Here is a 15,021-nt window from a genome sequence, read left to right on the forward strand (position 1 = left end):
CACACACACACACATTCACACAGACACGTAATGCCCCTGCAAACTCACTGGAAAGATGAGGAGGGGGAAGAAAGACAGGACTTAAAATGAGTTTGGACAGCACAGTGAGAGCAAAGCTTTTTTCCCTCCCGTCTTCCTGCTCCGTTGGCACTCTGCGTGTATCTCAGTCACTTTGAAGTGCGCTGCCTTTGATTTAAACAAAGATTGTGGAATTTGATCCCCATTTAAAGGAGCTGGCACACCGAGGTTGGTTTCATCGTCGTGAAGAAAAAAATGGTTTTGATTTAAAATCGATGGCTGGTTCCAGGCTGGGAGTAAAGTGCACCCCGGGTTCGTCTGTGCGACTCAGCGGCCAAGAATCTTACGTTATTGACTCCACGCTCACAGTTTAGCGAGCTTTGATGATGACAAGCATCAAGCATCGACATCAGGCAGATAGAGAGTCTGATGACACACCAGAGGCAATCTCAGCAAAGAGCTCTCAGGACGGGGGATAACAGACAGGAGCGTCATCGTCGTCTTTGTGCTGTTTCGACAAGAAATGAAGTGCAGGTTCACGGAGACCCCGTCAGACTCATGTTCAACAGAGGAAGAAAACAAGACACAGGAGGAAGTCTGCAGAGCTGGGAGGTTTCTACTTCAACACAGCATCAAGCCATGTCTGTGAATAGCATGATGCTACTCTGCCCTCTGGTATTCCCTCTGTTGCTGGGTTAGCACGGCTAGCTTGTCCATCTTATTGGAGATAGATCTTACGTTCCCAAAAATGATGGATGGAAGGACAGGTCGATGTCGTCACTTCTTAGCTCACACCTGAGAACCAGCACGTCGTCCTCACCTCCTTCTCCTCACCTTGTGGGAAACATCCGGCCTAGCACCAGTTAGCACTGACATGCTACAGGCTGCTAACAGCTGATTTCACATGTAAACAATGCGGCCATGGTTACGTGACGAAAAAACTACAAGAAATGGACAAAGAAGACAGAGCTGACAGGGCGGCACCTAGCAAGATGCTAAAGTGAAGCTTAATTAAAGAGCTTCTCTTCAAAAAAGGATTAAAAATTGTTAAAAAACACATGTTGTAAGAGTTATCTCAAGGTTTTTGAGAAATCCAAGGAAGGATGCGAGAAAAGGAAAGATATTTAACCAAGACGAGCCACGAACTGCTCTAGATACTACAGATTTTTGGCCAGTGCACACAGAAGCTTTGAGGGTTACTTTGATGGTTTTGCAAAATTTTTAAGCTGCAGGAAATATTCAACATCAGCTGCAACTTGGGTTGCAAAGGGGTGGAAACTTTCCAGAAACTTACCATGGAGTGGGCTTGAGAAATTTGGAAATATTCTGATTTTTTTTTATAAAAACTTACTTGACTTTATTGAGTCCTCAGGTGTTGCCTTTTGGTCAAAAAATAGCACAGATATTCGAACGAACTTACATTTAATCTGGTTGTTTAAGCCAAAATGATGCTACAATACACCTACCCTAGCTATACATTAAGTTTCTCTGTAAATACAAATATAAATTCCCAGTTTACTCCCATTAGTTCCTGTGCAAAGTTACTGGGTTTTGCACTTTCTGCTCTTATTTAAAAAAAAACAGCTTGATGAAAACAGGAGACAAGAAGAAGAGTGTAGCAGGCACCAAATCCCGCTAGCACCAGTAATCAATCCAGCATCCTGTGCTACAACATTTGCAACCATCCTGACTCAGAAAACTGTCCAGGTAAAAGTTGAGTTAAAGATTCAGCGGCTGTGTTCAAACTGGGAGCACGGAGCGTGTGTGAAAGAAGCTGAAGTAGAAACAAATCATTGAAGTTTTCAGAGATTCAAAGGAGGAATGCGAGATCAGGAAAGATATTTAACCCAAAAGAAATATTTAATCTGCTCTTTGAGACGTCTGAAAAAGATTTTTGGCTAAAGCACCTGCAGAGGGAACTACAAAAATTTGCACGGAGGAAAATAATAGTTTGAATTCATTGCTCAAGGTTTTTTGAGGGATGAATTAGTTTGATTTTTGCAAAATTTCTAAGCTGCAGAAAAGATCCCACATCAGCTGCAACCAATCCTTTTCTAGTTGAACAGTACATTGCACCTTAATCTGTATATATGATATGCAAGTTTTACAAGAATTTGGAAAATGTGGCCCCATCTGTAAAAACCAGGAATTAGTCTGTGCATAACAGAAGCCCCGTCTCCACCAAGTGGTCAGTTTGGTTCGTCTCAGGCCTCGTTTACACAGAGACTCCCGCAAAGATTCTTCCTTTGCGTTTTCAAAAGCCACCCGCATTTACATGAGGAGGGCGTGAAAACGATCCGCGTTCATACGACTCCAGGAGGACAAGTCACAACGATGTAGTGGCCATGCCAGGCCAGTAGTTGGCGATGTGGACAGCACATATGTTGCTCGGAAATCCGCCATCATTGTTGTGGTTGTTCTTTCTTTTTCTGCCGTTTTGTTGTGTGAGACGATTGGCAATCCAAACATGACCTGCATTACTGCCACCTACTGGACCAGAATGGCTCAACTGGAAATGTGGCTGCACACGGAGCCTACACCTGAAACTGCGAGTGCGCATGCGCTGACGTCAGCGTTTCACCCTGAAAGTGAAACACCCTGTATTTACACGAAGCTGGATGGAGGAGCGGATTCAAATCTTTCCACTCCGGGGAGCGTTTTGAAAAGATTGCGTTTTCACTGAAAACGCGACGTGGTCTCATCTAAACGGAAGGCAAAAACGCACATTTGCGGAATTGACCTCAGTATGGCACGCATTTAGTGGCTTTTCCACTGACTAATCCCGGGACAGATCCTCAATCAACTAAGACAAACGGTCCCACTTTTTGGGATCCTTTCGTTGGAGTGCCAGGCTAAACCCAGAAGGTGGAGCTACAGCACTGCAGACTATGATTGGTCAAAAAATGAGATATTTCAAGGACAGTTCGAGAGAGACAGGAACTGCGTGCACCACTTCCTGTTGGTTCCAGGAATCCATCCAGCGACCTATGCCATGACTTTTGCAGCCTGATCGCTGCGGCCGTCCTGTTTATTGTGTGAAAACGCTTTTACCGCGTTCTTCTGTCAGTCATCTGATCAAACTCTGAAACTAAACAAACTGTTTGGTTTGATTTGACCCGACTGGAGGGAGTTTGTTTGATCAGGATTCAGCCAGAACAAATAAAAACATTAACTTGTAGATTTGTCTCGTTCCCAGCCTCGTCTTGAACCTGAAAGTTCAGCTCTTATTTGGAAGATTAGTTTGAAACACTCCTAAAGTAAAGCTGTCACCTTAAAGAAGCAGAGAGTGTGTGTGTGTTTGTGTGAGAGTGTGTGTGTGTGTGTAGAGGCTGTTTGCTGATAAGCTGCACTCTTATTCTCACAGATAGCATTCTGGACCAGGAGCATTTAAAGCGATTGATTATATAAGCCAGCAGCTATTCTGAGAGCAGGACAACTTTTGATTCGTCTGCTTCTTTTCAAAGGAGCCAATTCCACCGCTGGTGTTCAGAGGACAGAGAGCGCGCTCCTATTCATTTCAAAACGCTCCCGTCTTTTTCTGAAGTCACTTTCTACCTCTCCTGCTCTTCCTGTCTCTCCTCCTCTCCAACAGCTGCTCCTCCTTTGGCTGGCCTCCAAATGGAGGACTGAGGAGAGTGAATTGGTTTTTAATTTCACTTGTTACGCAGCTTTCTCGCTGGTTTTCTTTCCCAAAACCTGCAGAAGCAACACCTCCAGGTAGAAGAAAAAACTTAAGATGAAGTCAAAAAATCAAACTTTTAAAGCAGAAGTCTCCAACCTTTACTGTCATAGGAGCTGTTTTACCTCAGCTCATCTGGATTAAAGTCATTCAGGAGCCACAAAATCTACTTAATCTTCACAATAAAGACAAAAAAGTGTATAAAATTGTATACATTGTAATGATCTAGTGAACAATTATCCAAACTATTTTATTTTAATTTATGAAATTGTAAATGTTGTATCTTAGGAATTTTTGTTTATAAAAAAATTTGTGAAAATTTTAATAAAATAAAAATTTTTTGCAAAAGTAATGCTGAAGTTCCAAAAAATTGCAAAAATGTCACATTTTAAGGGTCAAAAAATTGCAAAAAAAAAAAAACCCACAAAAAGTTAATTAATACAATATAAAAAAACATAACACATGAAACAAAAAACATTGCAAAATTTAAAAAATATTTTAAATCTCACAAACTGTGCAAAAAAATGCAAAAAACTAAATTTTCAAAATTTTGCAAAAAAAATCAAAATGTGATTTATTTTCAAAAAAAGGGCAAAAATTCCAAAAACTTAAAAATTCAAAAACTGCAAAAGAAAATTCAAATTTTTGAAATTCAAAAATGTTGCACAAATTTCTAAAGTAATATTATTTTTGAAAAATGTGCACAAAATACCAAAAATCAAAAGGTAAAAACTTTTGAAAAAAAAAAAGTAATTTTTTTTTTTAAAAAGGGCAAAAAAGATAAAAAATTCAAAATTTGAAAAACTGCGAAATTATCAAAAAATTTGAAATTCAAAATTTTGCACAAAATCAAAACATTATAAAATTTTTGAATAATGTGCAAAAATTCCAAAAACTCAAAATTCCAAAGAACTGTAAAAGAAAATCTAAATATTTGAAATTCAAAAATTTCCCCCAAAAAAATCAAAGTTATATTATTTTGAAAAATGTGCATAAATTTCCTTAAACTCAAAATTTCACAAAATGTACAAATATTAAAAAATATATATATTTTATTTGCAAAACTTTCAAAATTGTTGAATTTCTGAACTTGAAAACATTCATGATAAGTTTGCTTAACTAATCATCTTTCTCCTTTGTTTGCTCCTGTGTTGCCACATAACAAGCATGTATATCAAGCTTGATAAATGAATCCATCCACACAGAATTAAAATCAGTATTTTCTTCCAGATTAGTCTTTTTGTAGATGTAGTTATCTTCCCAGGGCTGTAAAACTTGAGGTTAGCCACAGGTGCATGGAAAGTTGGTGGGCTGTTGATGTTGTAGGAGGTGAAGTAGAGCGGTGGCAGGCTTTATTGACAGATGGGATGAAGATTTAGTTCAACTAAATGTTAACGCAGGATTTTATTTAGTGTCAGTGTCTTTAATCATCAATATCCTGTGTAAGAAAAATAACAATTCTTTATTTTCAATCATATTTTTTTAAGCTAAAATGAGCCACTGCACTGAGTCAAAAAGCTGCAGGTTGAAGACCCTTGCTTTAAAGGAAAGGGTCATTGATTCAGCATGAGGACTGTCTGGAGAGTTTCATTATCCTTTCTCACCTCTTTGTTGCTTAATTAATCAAGAAAAGTCTCACTCAAGGAGCTCAGACGAGGACTGGAGGATTTAAGCGCTGATATTGTTCTGAGGCTCCCAGAGCAGAGACCTCTGCTGCCACTGCAGGTCTTTAAATGCCAGAAACCCTGACAGGTGTATTCACAACGCCCCGGGCAAGAAGACTGCTGCTGCACGGCCGGGGAGAAACCCACAGGCCACCATAAAATCCTCCCCATGATTCAACACTTTTCACATCGCACGTGAACTCTGAGCAGGGCACGGCTGCATAATCAAAAAACAGGAGGATATTCAGCTGCAGAGACTCGTACAGCATTAAAAATGCTGCTCTTAAGTGTTGTTGGGGAACCTGAAGTTCCTTGTGGGTAGCTGCCATTCACCAGACCCATTTGAAGCAACAGGAAGCGAGGTTTGAAAGCCACAAACAACCACGGGAGTCCATAACTCCTGCATGCTTCAGCCTGAGTGATGTGGAAATGCGGGTGGATGAGCTGTGACAGGCATCCTGAGTGAGATGGATTACAGAGAGCAGGTTTGATTTGAATAACAAGCGTTGTGTGTGAACTGGCAGAGGTCTCATCCTGACGGGGAGCGAGGGTCAGCGATGGCAGCAGCACAACAAATGACCAACAGATTTTCATTTGGAGGAACCAGCTCCAAATTCAGAACAAACAAACACAGACATGCTGCAGACCTCGGTGTGAGAACAGATGTGTTTTCAGAGCCTGGAGGGGAGAGTTGCGCCTCCAGAAGGAAGGAAATCAGGCCTGATTGGATCAAGACAAACACATATGATCAAGATGGTGTGAGAGGCTCCTGCAACCAGAACCAAACCTGCCAAAAAGCTGCTCAAACCCAGACAGAAAAAAGTACAGCAAGCGAGGAGTGCCCTCTAGTGGAAACACAGGAGCATTGCAGCTCATGACCAACTCAAAGGAGAAAGAAGTCATCTTTCAACACATTTCAAATGAAGAATAAATGACTTATCGACTTCTACAGGAAGTTATGAATTTACTGAAGACCAATAATGAGCATGTTCACCTCTAGACAGCTTAAAGTGACATAAACAAAGCATGAAGACAGGAAGTATGGAGACTCTGCAGAACCAAATTATCACTTTCAGAAGTATTTCAGGTAAATTTTAGTCAAAATAAAGTCACTGTGTCAAATAACGTCACAATCCTGAGAATAGATCAACTTTCCTTTCATACCAAAAGAAACCAAAGACTGTGTGTGTGTGATTGAGTGTGTCTAACCTGCAGGTTGAGAAGTGATGACAGTCCAGGATGTCCAGTAGAGGCATCATCAGAAAAACTTGGAGTGAGGAGATAAGGGTCTTGAAGTTAGTCCAGGATTGGAGCCCGAAGTGTCACAGGAGAGGTAACAACAGTTCAAATGTAAGCAGCAGGTAAAAAGTGAGAATTGATCCTCTTTTAGTTTCAGTTCCTCTGCTTAATTCTTTCATCCAGATCAGCAAAGAGGATCCTAACAACAAAAACTTATTTTCCCACCCATTAATCCTCAGTTTCATCATCTGGTTTCAGATGTAAACAAACCTAAAAGTCTGAATCTGTCTGCCATGTGTTAGACGTGATCCTCACAGGACCACAGGTGTGTGCAATCAGCTCACCTGCTGGGTCACATCCACTCCTCCCTTCAAACCGAGTAACTTCCGGTCTAAAAAATAAGAGCCAATGTTGAAATGCAAAAATCCGCTGTTTCTCAAGTGTCCGCTTGAAGCTGGCGCCCAACGTACCGGAAGTCACATACAAACAAGCTAAAAAGAAAAAGAAAAAGAAAAGAAAATGTTTTCACAGCAGAGACAAACACATTTACAGCCTATTTCCATCTAAATCCCTAATTTCACTCTGGGAGCACACTGCATGGTTCAGAGTTCAGAGGATATCGCGAGTTCTTTTTTTTTTTTTTTACCATAACTTTATTTTACCTGAACTGCTCCATTTCACATTTTCCATCCTAAAACAGTTAAGCAAAAACGAATACAGATGTTTTTACAGCACACTTTTATTCCCTTTGATCTGGAAAATATCTGTTTCTTCTTTCAGTAAGAGTTCTCTTCTCTTCTTTTTATCATTATCATTTTTTTTTAACTATTTAGTACCAGTTATTAAAAAAAAATAAAGATAAAAACATGTTACCTTGGCCTTTGGCTCACTTTTGATTGACTTTTATTTCTTTCCTCACTTTTTAAAGGATACTTGTTAACTTGACATGTTGTAGAAATATTCCAACAAAAAAAAAATAGAAAGAAAAAGAAATAAAGGGTAAAAAGAAAAAACAACAACAACAAATAAAAAAATAAAAAGTCAAACAAAAATACAAAATGAATAATGAAAAAAAGAGCAAAGGAAAAAGAAAAAAGGAAATAAAGAAGAAAATGAGGGAAAATTAAACAGAAGAAAAAAAAGAAACAGAAAAATACAAGAAAAAAGGGAGGAAAGAGGGAAAAGGGAAAAAAATCAAAGAAAAAAAAATAAGAAAGGGAGAAATAGGAAAAGGGGAAAAAAGGAAGTGAAGAGAAGAGAAGGTAATGTGGAAAAAAAGACAAAAAAAGGAATTAAAAAAAACAAAGTGATAAAAAGGGAAAAAGGAAAAGGAAAAAAAAAGAAAAAAGAAGAGGACGAAATGTGAAAAAATGGAAAAAGACAAAAAGGAATAAAAAATAAAGAGAGAAATCAAAGAAAATTAAAAAAAAAAAAAAAAAAAACGACAAAAAAAAGAAATAAAAAAACAAAGCAATAAAAAGGGGAAATAGGAAAAGGGAATGAAAAGAAAAAAGAACAGAAAGAAATGTGGAAAAATGGAAAAAGACAAAAAAGAAAAAAGAAATAAAGAGAGAAATCAAAGAGAAAATAACCTACAAAGAGAATAATTAAATTGAGGAATAAAGGGAAACAGGAAAGAAGTATTGACTTCCAGCCTGAAAAATGGCCGCCCCAACTCCACCAAAGTGAGATTCAGTCATTTCAAACATTTCATCTGACCCTGATAGTCTTTAAAAGTCTCCTTAAGAAACAGATGGGTGATGTCACAGAGACTACGTCCATGTTTATAGTCTGTGAAAAATGTAGTTTTTGTTTTTTTAATCAAACAGTTTTAACCACAAAGAATAAAAACAGAGAGTAAGAGCGTTGAGAACATATTCTTTATTCCTTTCATATAAAAACGACACAAAAATAGTTCAAAAACAGTTCCTCAGGTAATCTTCACAGGGACGAGCGCCAGCCTGCATCTCAAACTACGGGGGCGTCACATCTTCTACACACAGTTAAAGTACAGTGAACCACCAGCAGAGGCCAGGGTCGGCCCGGGACAATCCAAACGCTCCTTACACTCCTCCTCCCTGACTCCTCCTCACACTCCTTCTTCTTCTTCTTTTCTCCCTTTCATCCAGTTTCCTTTTTTCAATCCTCCTCCTGACCCTTCATGTCCCTGAGCCCTCTTTCTCTGATTGGTTCCAGACGTGCCACTGAGCTCTTCTTGCCGACTCAACATTCCACAGCTGGAGACTGCACACACACTCTCTCACACACACACACACACACACACACACACACACACGCTTCTCCCTACTCCTCCTCCTCCCTTCCCCCCTATCTCGGTCCAACTCATGGAGCAAAAGCAGTATTTTTTCACAGCAGCTCAGTGAAACCCCAAAAGCCTCAGACTGACACGGCTCCAGAGCATTCCTCTGCGCAGGAAGAGCGAAATGCGAGAGCTGAGGGGGAAGAAAATGTTTGATGAGATGAACATAAAGTGACATAAATGGCTAAAAAATTTGTTCATTTGGCTGTGCAAATGCAAAAATCCAAAAGATGACGTTTGCACGAGAACTGTGCATGTTTGTCTCATATTAAAAAAACAGTCTTTGGCTCATTCACGATCATTCCTATGACGTGTTCTCCTTTGTTTGGCATGAAAGCGGATTTTAAAAAGTCATATTTGAGTCATAAATGTAATGAAACCTGTGTCGTTAAAAGGAGTTTGAGATAAAACAAACAGAGGGAAGAAATGTCGTCCATAAAAATGATGAATATGGCAAATCCTTTCATGGTGCAGGCGAAGAGAATTACTGTCCTTAAAAAAAGCAGATCCAGTTCCAGATGGAGGCAAACAGAGCCAACACAAACACAGTCTGAATCACAGAGGAGTTATTGTACCTTATAACTGAAGAAAGTGATTTACTAATGCTGAGTAAGTTGAAATATAATAGGAGAAAGTACCAAAGTGTACACAGAACCATGGACGCTGGAAGTTACTCAGACTTTCAGCCCTGCAGTACCAAAGAGACGGTCTCTAAGAGACCGGTTTGGATTCTGGGTCCCCTTCAGAACTCAGTAATGTGCACATTTGTACCACATCTTACATGGTCTACCGTCACCCTGTTACCTTCCACACATTCACATTTGGGCTTCCTCCTCCTCCCCGGCTCGGCCGACAGCTGGTGCTGACGTGTCCGATGAGAAAGGAGGAGCGAGGCAGGAGCACAGAAACCACACATGCATCATCGGTAACAGTTCGCTACAGCTGCACGGACGATGGCGAGTCATTAAAACAGAAAGGAGCTGGAGTGAGACATCCAAAAAACAAACTGACGTCAGGTAAATACTGTCATGGCAAAACGAAAAACAGGTTTGGTCCTGAAGAAGACTGTGGCAAGAAAACACTTTACAACACACAGAAGTTGCTTTGGCACTGAGGAGGATGATTCAATAAACCAATTTAGAGTGAATTTTTACAGCTTTGATAAAAAAAAAATCCCAGAAGATGGATGTGCGTCCTGTTTGAAAGACTGTGGGGAACGTGAGCACACGGGAGGATCTGATTGGTCAGCAGACATCGAATGATTCATCAAGTCTTTGGATCCAAATTTCAAACATCTGCCGCGCTCTACGCAGCTCTTTAAATCATTTTTGGTTTCAACGTAAATATAAATGCCACAATGTGTCAGAGTCAAAGGGGTCCGGTCCAGGTCCAGGTCCAGATCCAGGTCCTGTTACTCTGGCTGCTCGTTCAGCTCCATGTCCGACACCAGGATGTTCTTCTCCGTCTGCTCAGCCAGGCTGGAGTTGGTCCGGCTGTAGCGGGCCCCTTCATAGGAGCCCCCGGACCCCACAGTCCGCCGGCGGTACAGGTAGACCAGACCTGCGATCAGCACCAGCAGCACCAAGCCCGTTACTATGACGACGATCAGAGTGGGCAGGTTGTCACCTTCCGCTGTGGAGAGAAAAGGTCAACGTGAGGATGAGGAGGAATACTTCACAACTGAGAGGAAGAAAACGATGAAAACACACTCACCTGTTGAAGCTTCTGTTGCAACACCTGAAAACAGAGAATAGAGTCAAAACACGTCTTTATGAAACATGAGCAACTTTTTAAGAGGCGTGAAATGACAGTTTGGCTTCTACACTGAAAAAGAAAATGAAACTTAAGCGAGTCTTACGTCTTTTCTTTAGTTAAAATGATCTTTTTAGACTTAACATGAGCCACATTCAGCTGACAAATGCGAACTATCCCTTTAAACCACTTTTTTCTTATCTTTTAGGAAACCTGTTTCTGAATCTTTTTCCCTCCACTTACTGCGAGGCAGTTTACAGATGACTCCGTGTGTTCGATTCCTGCAGGAGCCCGGCTTCCACAGGCCGCTGTTGCTCTGGATCCAGAAGCAGGAGTTCGGAGACAGAACGGAGGCGGCGAAATCATGGGCCTCCCAGTTTGTGTACGTGAGCTCCATGTCCTCGCTCCACACTAGACCTCTACCTGCAGGAGAAACACACACACCCACAGGGGAACGTCAGACACATAACGGTGAGCATGAAATGAGATTCACCTCTATTCAAAGACGTTTGACAATCTAAAGGTGAGGAAGTCGTCTGTACGGACTGATGGAGGTGAAAACGTCCTCTGACCTTTCACGCTGATGCCCAGCCAGGCGCCGTGAGCCTGCTCTGCGTAGCCCTGGATGTGTTCCAAAACAAATCCGTTTTCTGTTTCATCCAGGATGGAAAGAAGTTCTGCTCCCACTAAAAAATGAGACAAAAGGAGAAATCAGAAATGTTCACACAGATAATGGTGTTGTTTAGGGACTTCCCCTGGTCATGAGCTGGGCTGCACATATTTCACAGCAACTGAAGCTGCTGTGGTCCTCTCCTGAGCTACGCTAGTCTGCTTCATACAGCTCTGGTTGTAAGATGGAGTCAAACTCTGAGTTATAGCCGCACCCTCATGAGATACTTCTGGGAAGATTGTCAAACAAAAATTTTAAAGGAATAATGAAAACAGAAAAAAAGAACAAAGGAAACAGAAAAAAGAAAAGAAAGGAGAAAGAAAAAAGGAAATAAAGAAGAAAACTTGGGAAAATTAAACAGAAAGAAGAAACAGGAGAAAATACGGGAAAAAAGAGGAAAGAGGGAAAATGGAAAAAATAAAAAAATGGACAGAAATGAATAAATAAATAAACAAATAAGAAAAAGGCAAATAGGAAAAGGGGGGAAAAGAAAGAGAAGAAGAAAATGTGAAAAAATATAAATTGAAAACAAAAATATAAGTAAAAAACCAAAGCAAGAAAAAAAAGAAATAGAAAAAAGAAAATGGGAAAAGAAGAGAAGAGAAGGAAATATGAGAAAATGAAAAAATGAAAAAAAAAAAATGAAAAAATGAAAAAACAAAGCTATACAAAAGGGAAAGCGGAAAAGGGAAAAAAGGGAAATGAAGAGAAAGAAATGTTAAAAAAAGAAATAAGGACAAAAGAAGTACAATAAATAAAGAGAGAAATTAAAGAAAAAAATAACAGAAAAAAAGAAAAAGAAGAGTCTCAAAGCCCGCATTAACCCCACCAAAATGAGGTTAAAAAATGAGACAAAAGGATAAATCACATGAGTTTTAGCTGCCCCTTCATGAGATCCCTCTGGAAAGTTTGTCTGAAACATGTTTTCAGTGTTCTGTCTTTGGACATTTTAATCTTTCAGCACTGCAGTGCACTCGTAGTGGAGCAAACACATTGGTTTGGTGTTTGGGAGGTGAAATAAATAAATAAATAAATACTTTCCAGTCCACACAGGATTAAACTGGTGATTTTCCTCACTGATTTTTTGTTCTTGGGTAGAAAGAGACGTGTCATTTTCGCCTTTGAAGGAATGTTAATGCTAGCTTTTCAAGCACACCTGCTCAATGACACAATCCATGGTGGGTTAGTTGCTAAGGTTACGATAGGTGGTGTCATCAATATTTGTTTTAATGTTGGAAATTTTGTAAGAACTTGTTAGTGTAAGCAAAATATGTTTTCCTCAACGCACCTGAAACTTAATCACTCAGCAGCTGCATTTGGGCCGCATGTAGCCTGCAGGCCGCTAATTCACCAGAGCTGCTCTAGAACAAAGTGCTTTTCAATAGGGATGCACGATATATCGGTATCAATATCAGTATCGGCCGATATTAACTCATTAGCTGTCAGCCATTTTCAGAGCATCTGAATGATCTTTCAAGACCCAAATAATCTTGATTTCTCTGACTATGTAAACACCAAAACTACCTAAGAAGAGTGGACTCTCTTATTTTATGTCTCTCTTCCTGTTTTTGATCCAAAAAATTTGATCCTCTCCATGATCTCCCTTGTCTTTTCTTAAGAATCGTGCCACTCTTTCTCTCTGAACAATCGCGACACATCATATGTCATTGTTTTTGTTTCTTGTTTTTTTTTTTACAAATATTGATATTGGTAAATACTGATTATCGGCCATAACAGCAATATTGATATCGGATATTGGATATCAGTATCGGCCAAAGTCTTTATATCGTTGCATCCCTACTTTTCAGTTTAAAGAGTGGCCCTGTAAACTGGAGACCTTTAGCTGAACTGTCAGTGGATATCCAGATCACAACAGCTGTTTAAACACACAGAAAGTCTCAGGGAAGTCATCCTGGTTTAGCCACGTACATATAAGTGTCATAACCTCCTCATCAGATCAGGATTTAATGATGATCTAAAGCTGTTCGAGAAAGATGCATCACTGAAAATCCGATCAAAAGGTTTGTTTTGAAGCTGAAACACAGGTTCAGCTTTGCTAGTAACGCTCGTCCCTTTAAAGTATCAACAAATCCAGCTGCAGTGAAATCAAGCATGATCAAAACCAGCACAGGCTGAATTTCCTCCATGCTAACAGGCTAGCTTCTCCTTATATCGCTGTCTTGCTGCCCTCTACTGGCCTGGTGGTGCATTGCAACTATTTTTTTTTCTTCATATGTCACTTTCCTGATTTGCATAATCTACATAAGTTTTTGGCCTGTGGTGGAAACACAGTCAAACAGTCAACTACAGGATCAATGCAGTTCCTGGGAATGTGTCACCAGGAACTAAAAGTACTGGGACCAGCACTTAAGCAGCTGTCAGCTCTGTTTCAGTCCTACCTTTTTTACAGGACGCTTGAGCATCCTGCTGCAGTTTGAGACTCTGCAGGTTGAAGGCGTAGCAGTGGTTTCTGAAGGGCACCCACGCTGACTCCCCCAGAGCGTGGGGACACTGACCCGGGTAGACCCACTGGTGGACCACGCGCTCGTCTGACAGGGAGATAAAACCGGTGAGAGGACGGCAACAAGACCAGCGTGTTTGGATGGTTTCATCATGAACACACACCTGTGATCTGACAGATTGCTGCGTCCAGTTTAGCGTCGCAGGGAGTCATCGTCCACAGCCCTGTAGTGGTCATGTGACCGCATCCAGCCAGCTGATTGGGCTCCCCGTCTTTCCAGTTGGAGTATTTCACATCTTGTTCACCCAGCCAGGTGAAGCTCCGCCCCTAAGAGGGTGGAGAAGTTGTGGTCATGATACTTTATGATGGATTTTGTAGAAAGGGAAGCGTTGAGGAGGAAACTCACTCCGTAGTTGTAGAGCGCGATCCACGCCGGCCGCCGGAGGCTGTTGATGAGCAGCGTGAGGTAAGCCTGCTGGAAGGGGTCTGTGACAGTGGCCAGGGTCCCGTTCAGGGACTCACAGAGGTGCAGGGCGCCCGTCCAGTCCAGACGCTTCTCCACAACCCGGTACGTCACTCCACCCAGCTCAACTGGCTTGGATAGAGCGGCGGGAATGAGAGGCGGCGCCGGAGGGAGGTCTGCGTCTGAAAACAACAAACCCAGAGAGGATGAGAGGATGCTCTCGTTAACAACCTGATGTGTGAGTTTCCTGCTCTTCTCAGCCGCCGTGGCGTTGGCTTCACACCTTGATGCCTCTGACAGATGAAGCCGTGACTTTCCATCTCACAGGCTCTGGACGCCCACATGCCCGTGTTCTTCGCCGGGTTCCCGTGAATCATCACCACGCAGTTCCCCTGTGAGAGGACGGGACAATCAGCACAAGAGGAACACACTGAGGACAAATTTATGTCACACGCCAACAGGTGGGCGGGGTCAGTACCCGGGTCTTGTTGTAGTGAGGTCCGCTGTTGTCCAGAGGCTCTCCAGGAGCCCAGTTGGTGTAGCTGAGCAGGCCGGGCTGGGCCCACTGGAAGTGACCTTTGGAGTCTGAGGTGAGTCCGACCCAGAGCTCTGAGGAGATGTTGTTGAGGAGGGTGGTGACGAAGGCTGAGGAGGAGGAGAGTGAGCGTTAACGGATCTGATACCTGAAATCTGCCTCATGAAAACACCAACAGCTGAAAAAGTCCAGAAAGCATCAAGTCTGCGAAGTGGCCTCG

General features: G+C 41.4%; 1 protein-coding gene and 1 long non-coding RNA gene across 2 annotated transcripts in view; both read right to left on the reverse strand.

The window, feature by feature from the left end:
• Positions 1-6,756, reverse strand: part of LOC141810186 (uncharacterized) — a 94,999-nt gene extending 88,243 nt beyond the window's left edge. Inside the window, exon 1 of the long non-coding RNA XR_012600056.1 lies at positions 6,571-6,756. This is a non-coding gene — a long non-coding RNA (uncharacterized LOC141810186). The remainder of the gene's footprint in view (positions 1-6,570) is intronic.
• Positions 6,757-8,668: 1,912 nt separating this feature from the next.
• Positions 8,669-15,021, reverse strand: part of mrc2 (mannose receptor, C-type 2) — a 32,142-nt gene continuing 25,789 nt past the window's right edge. The window contains exons 21-29 of the mRNA XM_074697129.1: positions 14,745-14,911; positions 14,550-14,658; positions 14,210-14,448; positions 13,968-14,130; positions 13,742-13,891; positions 11,245-11,358; positions 10,916-11,095; positions 10,634-10,657; positions 8,669-10,552 (exon numbers count right to left, since the gene is read on the reverse strand). Of these exons, the coding sequence (XP_074553230.1) occupies positions 10,332-10,552; positions 10,634-10,657; positions 10,916-11,095; positions 11,245-11,358; positions 13,742-13,891; positions 13,968-14,130; positions 14,210-14,448; positions 14,550-14,658; positions 14,745-14,911 (1,367 nt within the window). The 3' untranslated portion in view covers positions 8,669-10,331. The remainder of the gene's footprint in view (positions 10,553-10,633; positions 10,658-10,915; positions 11,096-11,244; positions 11,359-13,741; positions 13,892-13,967; positions 14,131-14,209; positions 14,449-14,549; positions 14,659-14,744; positions 14,912-15,021) is intronic.

This window comes from Halichoeres trimaculatus, unplaced genomic scaffold (assembly GCF_033239565.1).
Source record: "Halichoeres trimaculatus isolate MK-OKI-2021-1 unplaced genomic scaffold, fHalTri1.1 fHalTri1_scaffold_20, whole genome shotgun sequence".
Lineage (NCBI taxonomy): Eukaryota > Metazoa > Chordata > Actinopteri > Labriformes > Labridae > Halichoeres > Halichoeres trimaculatus.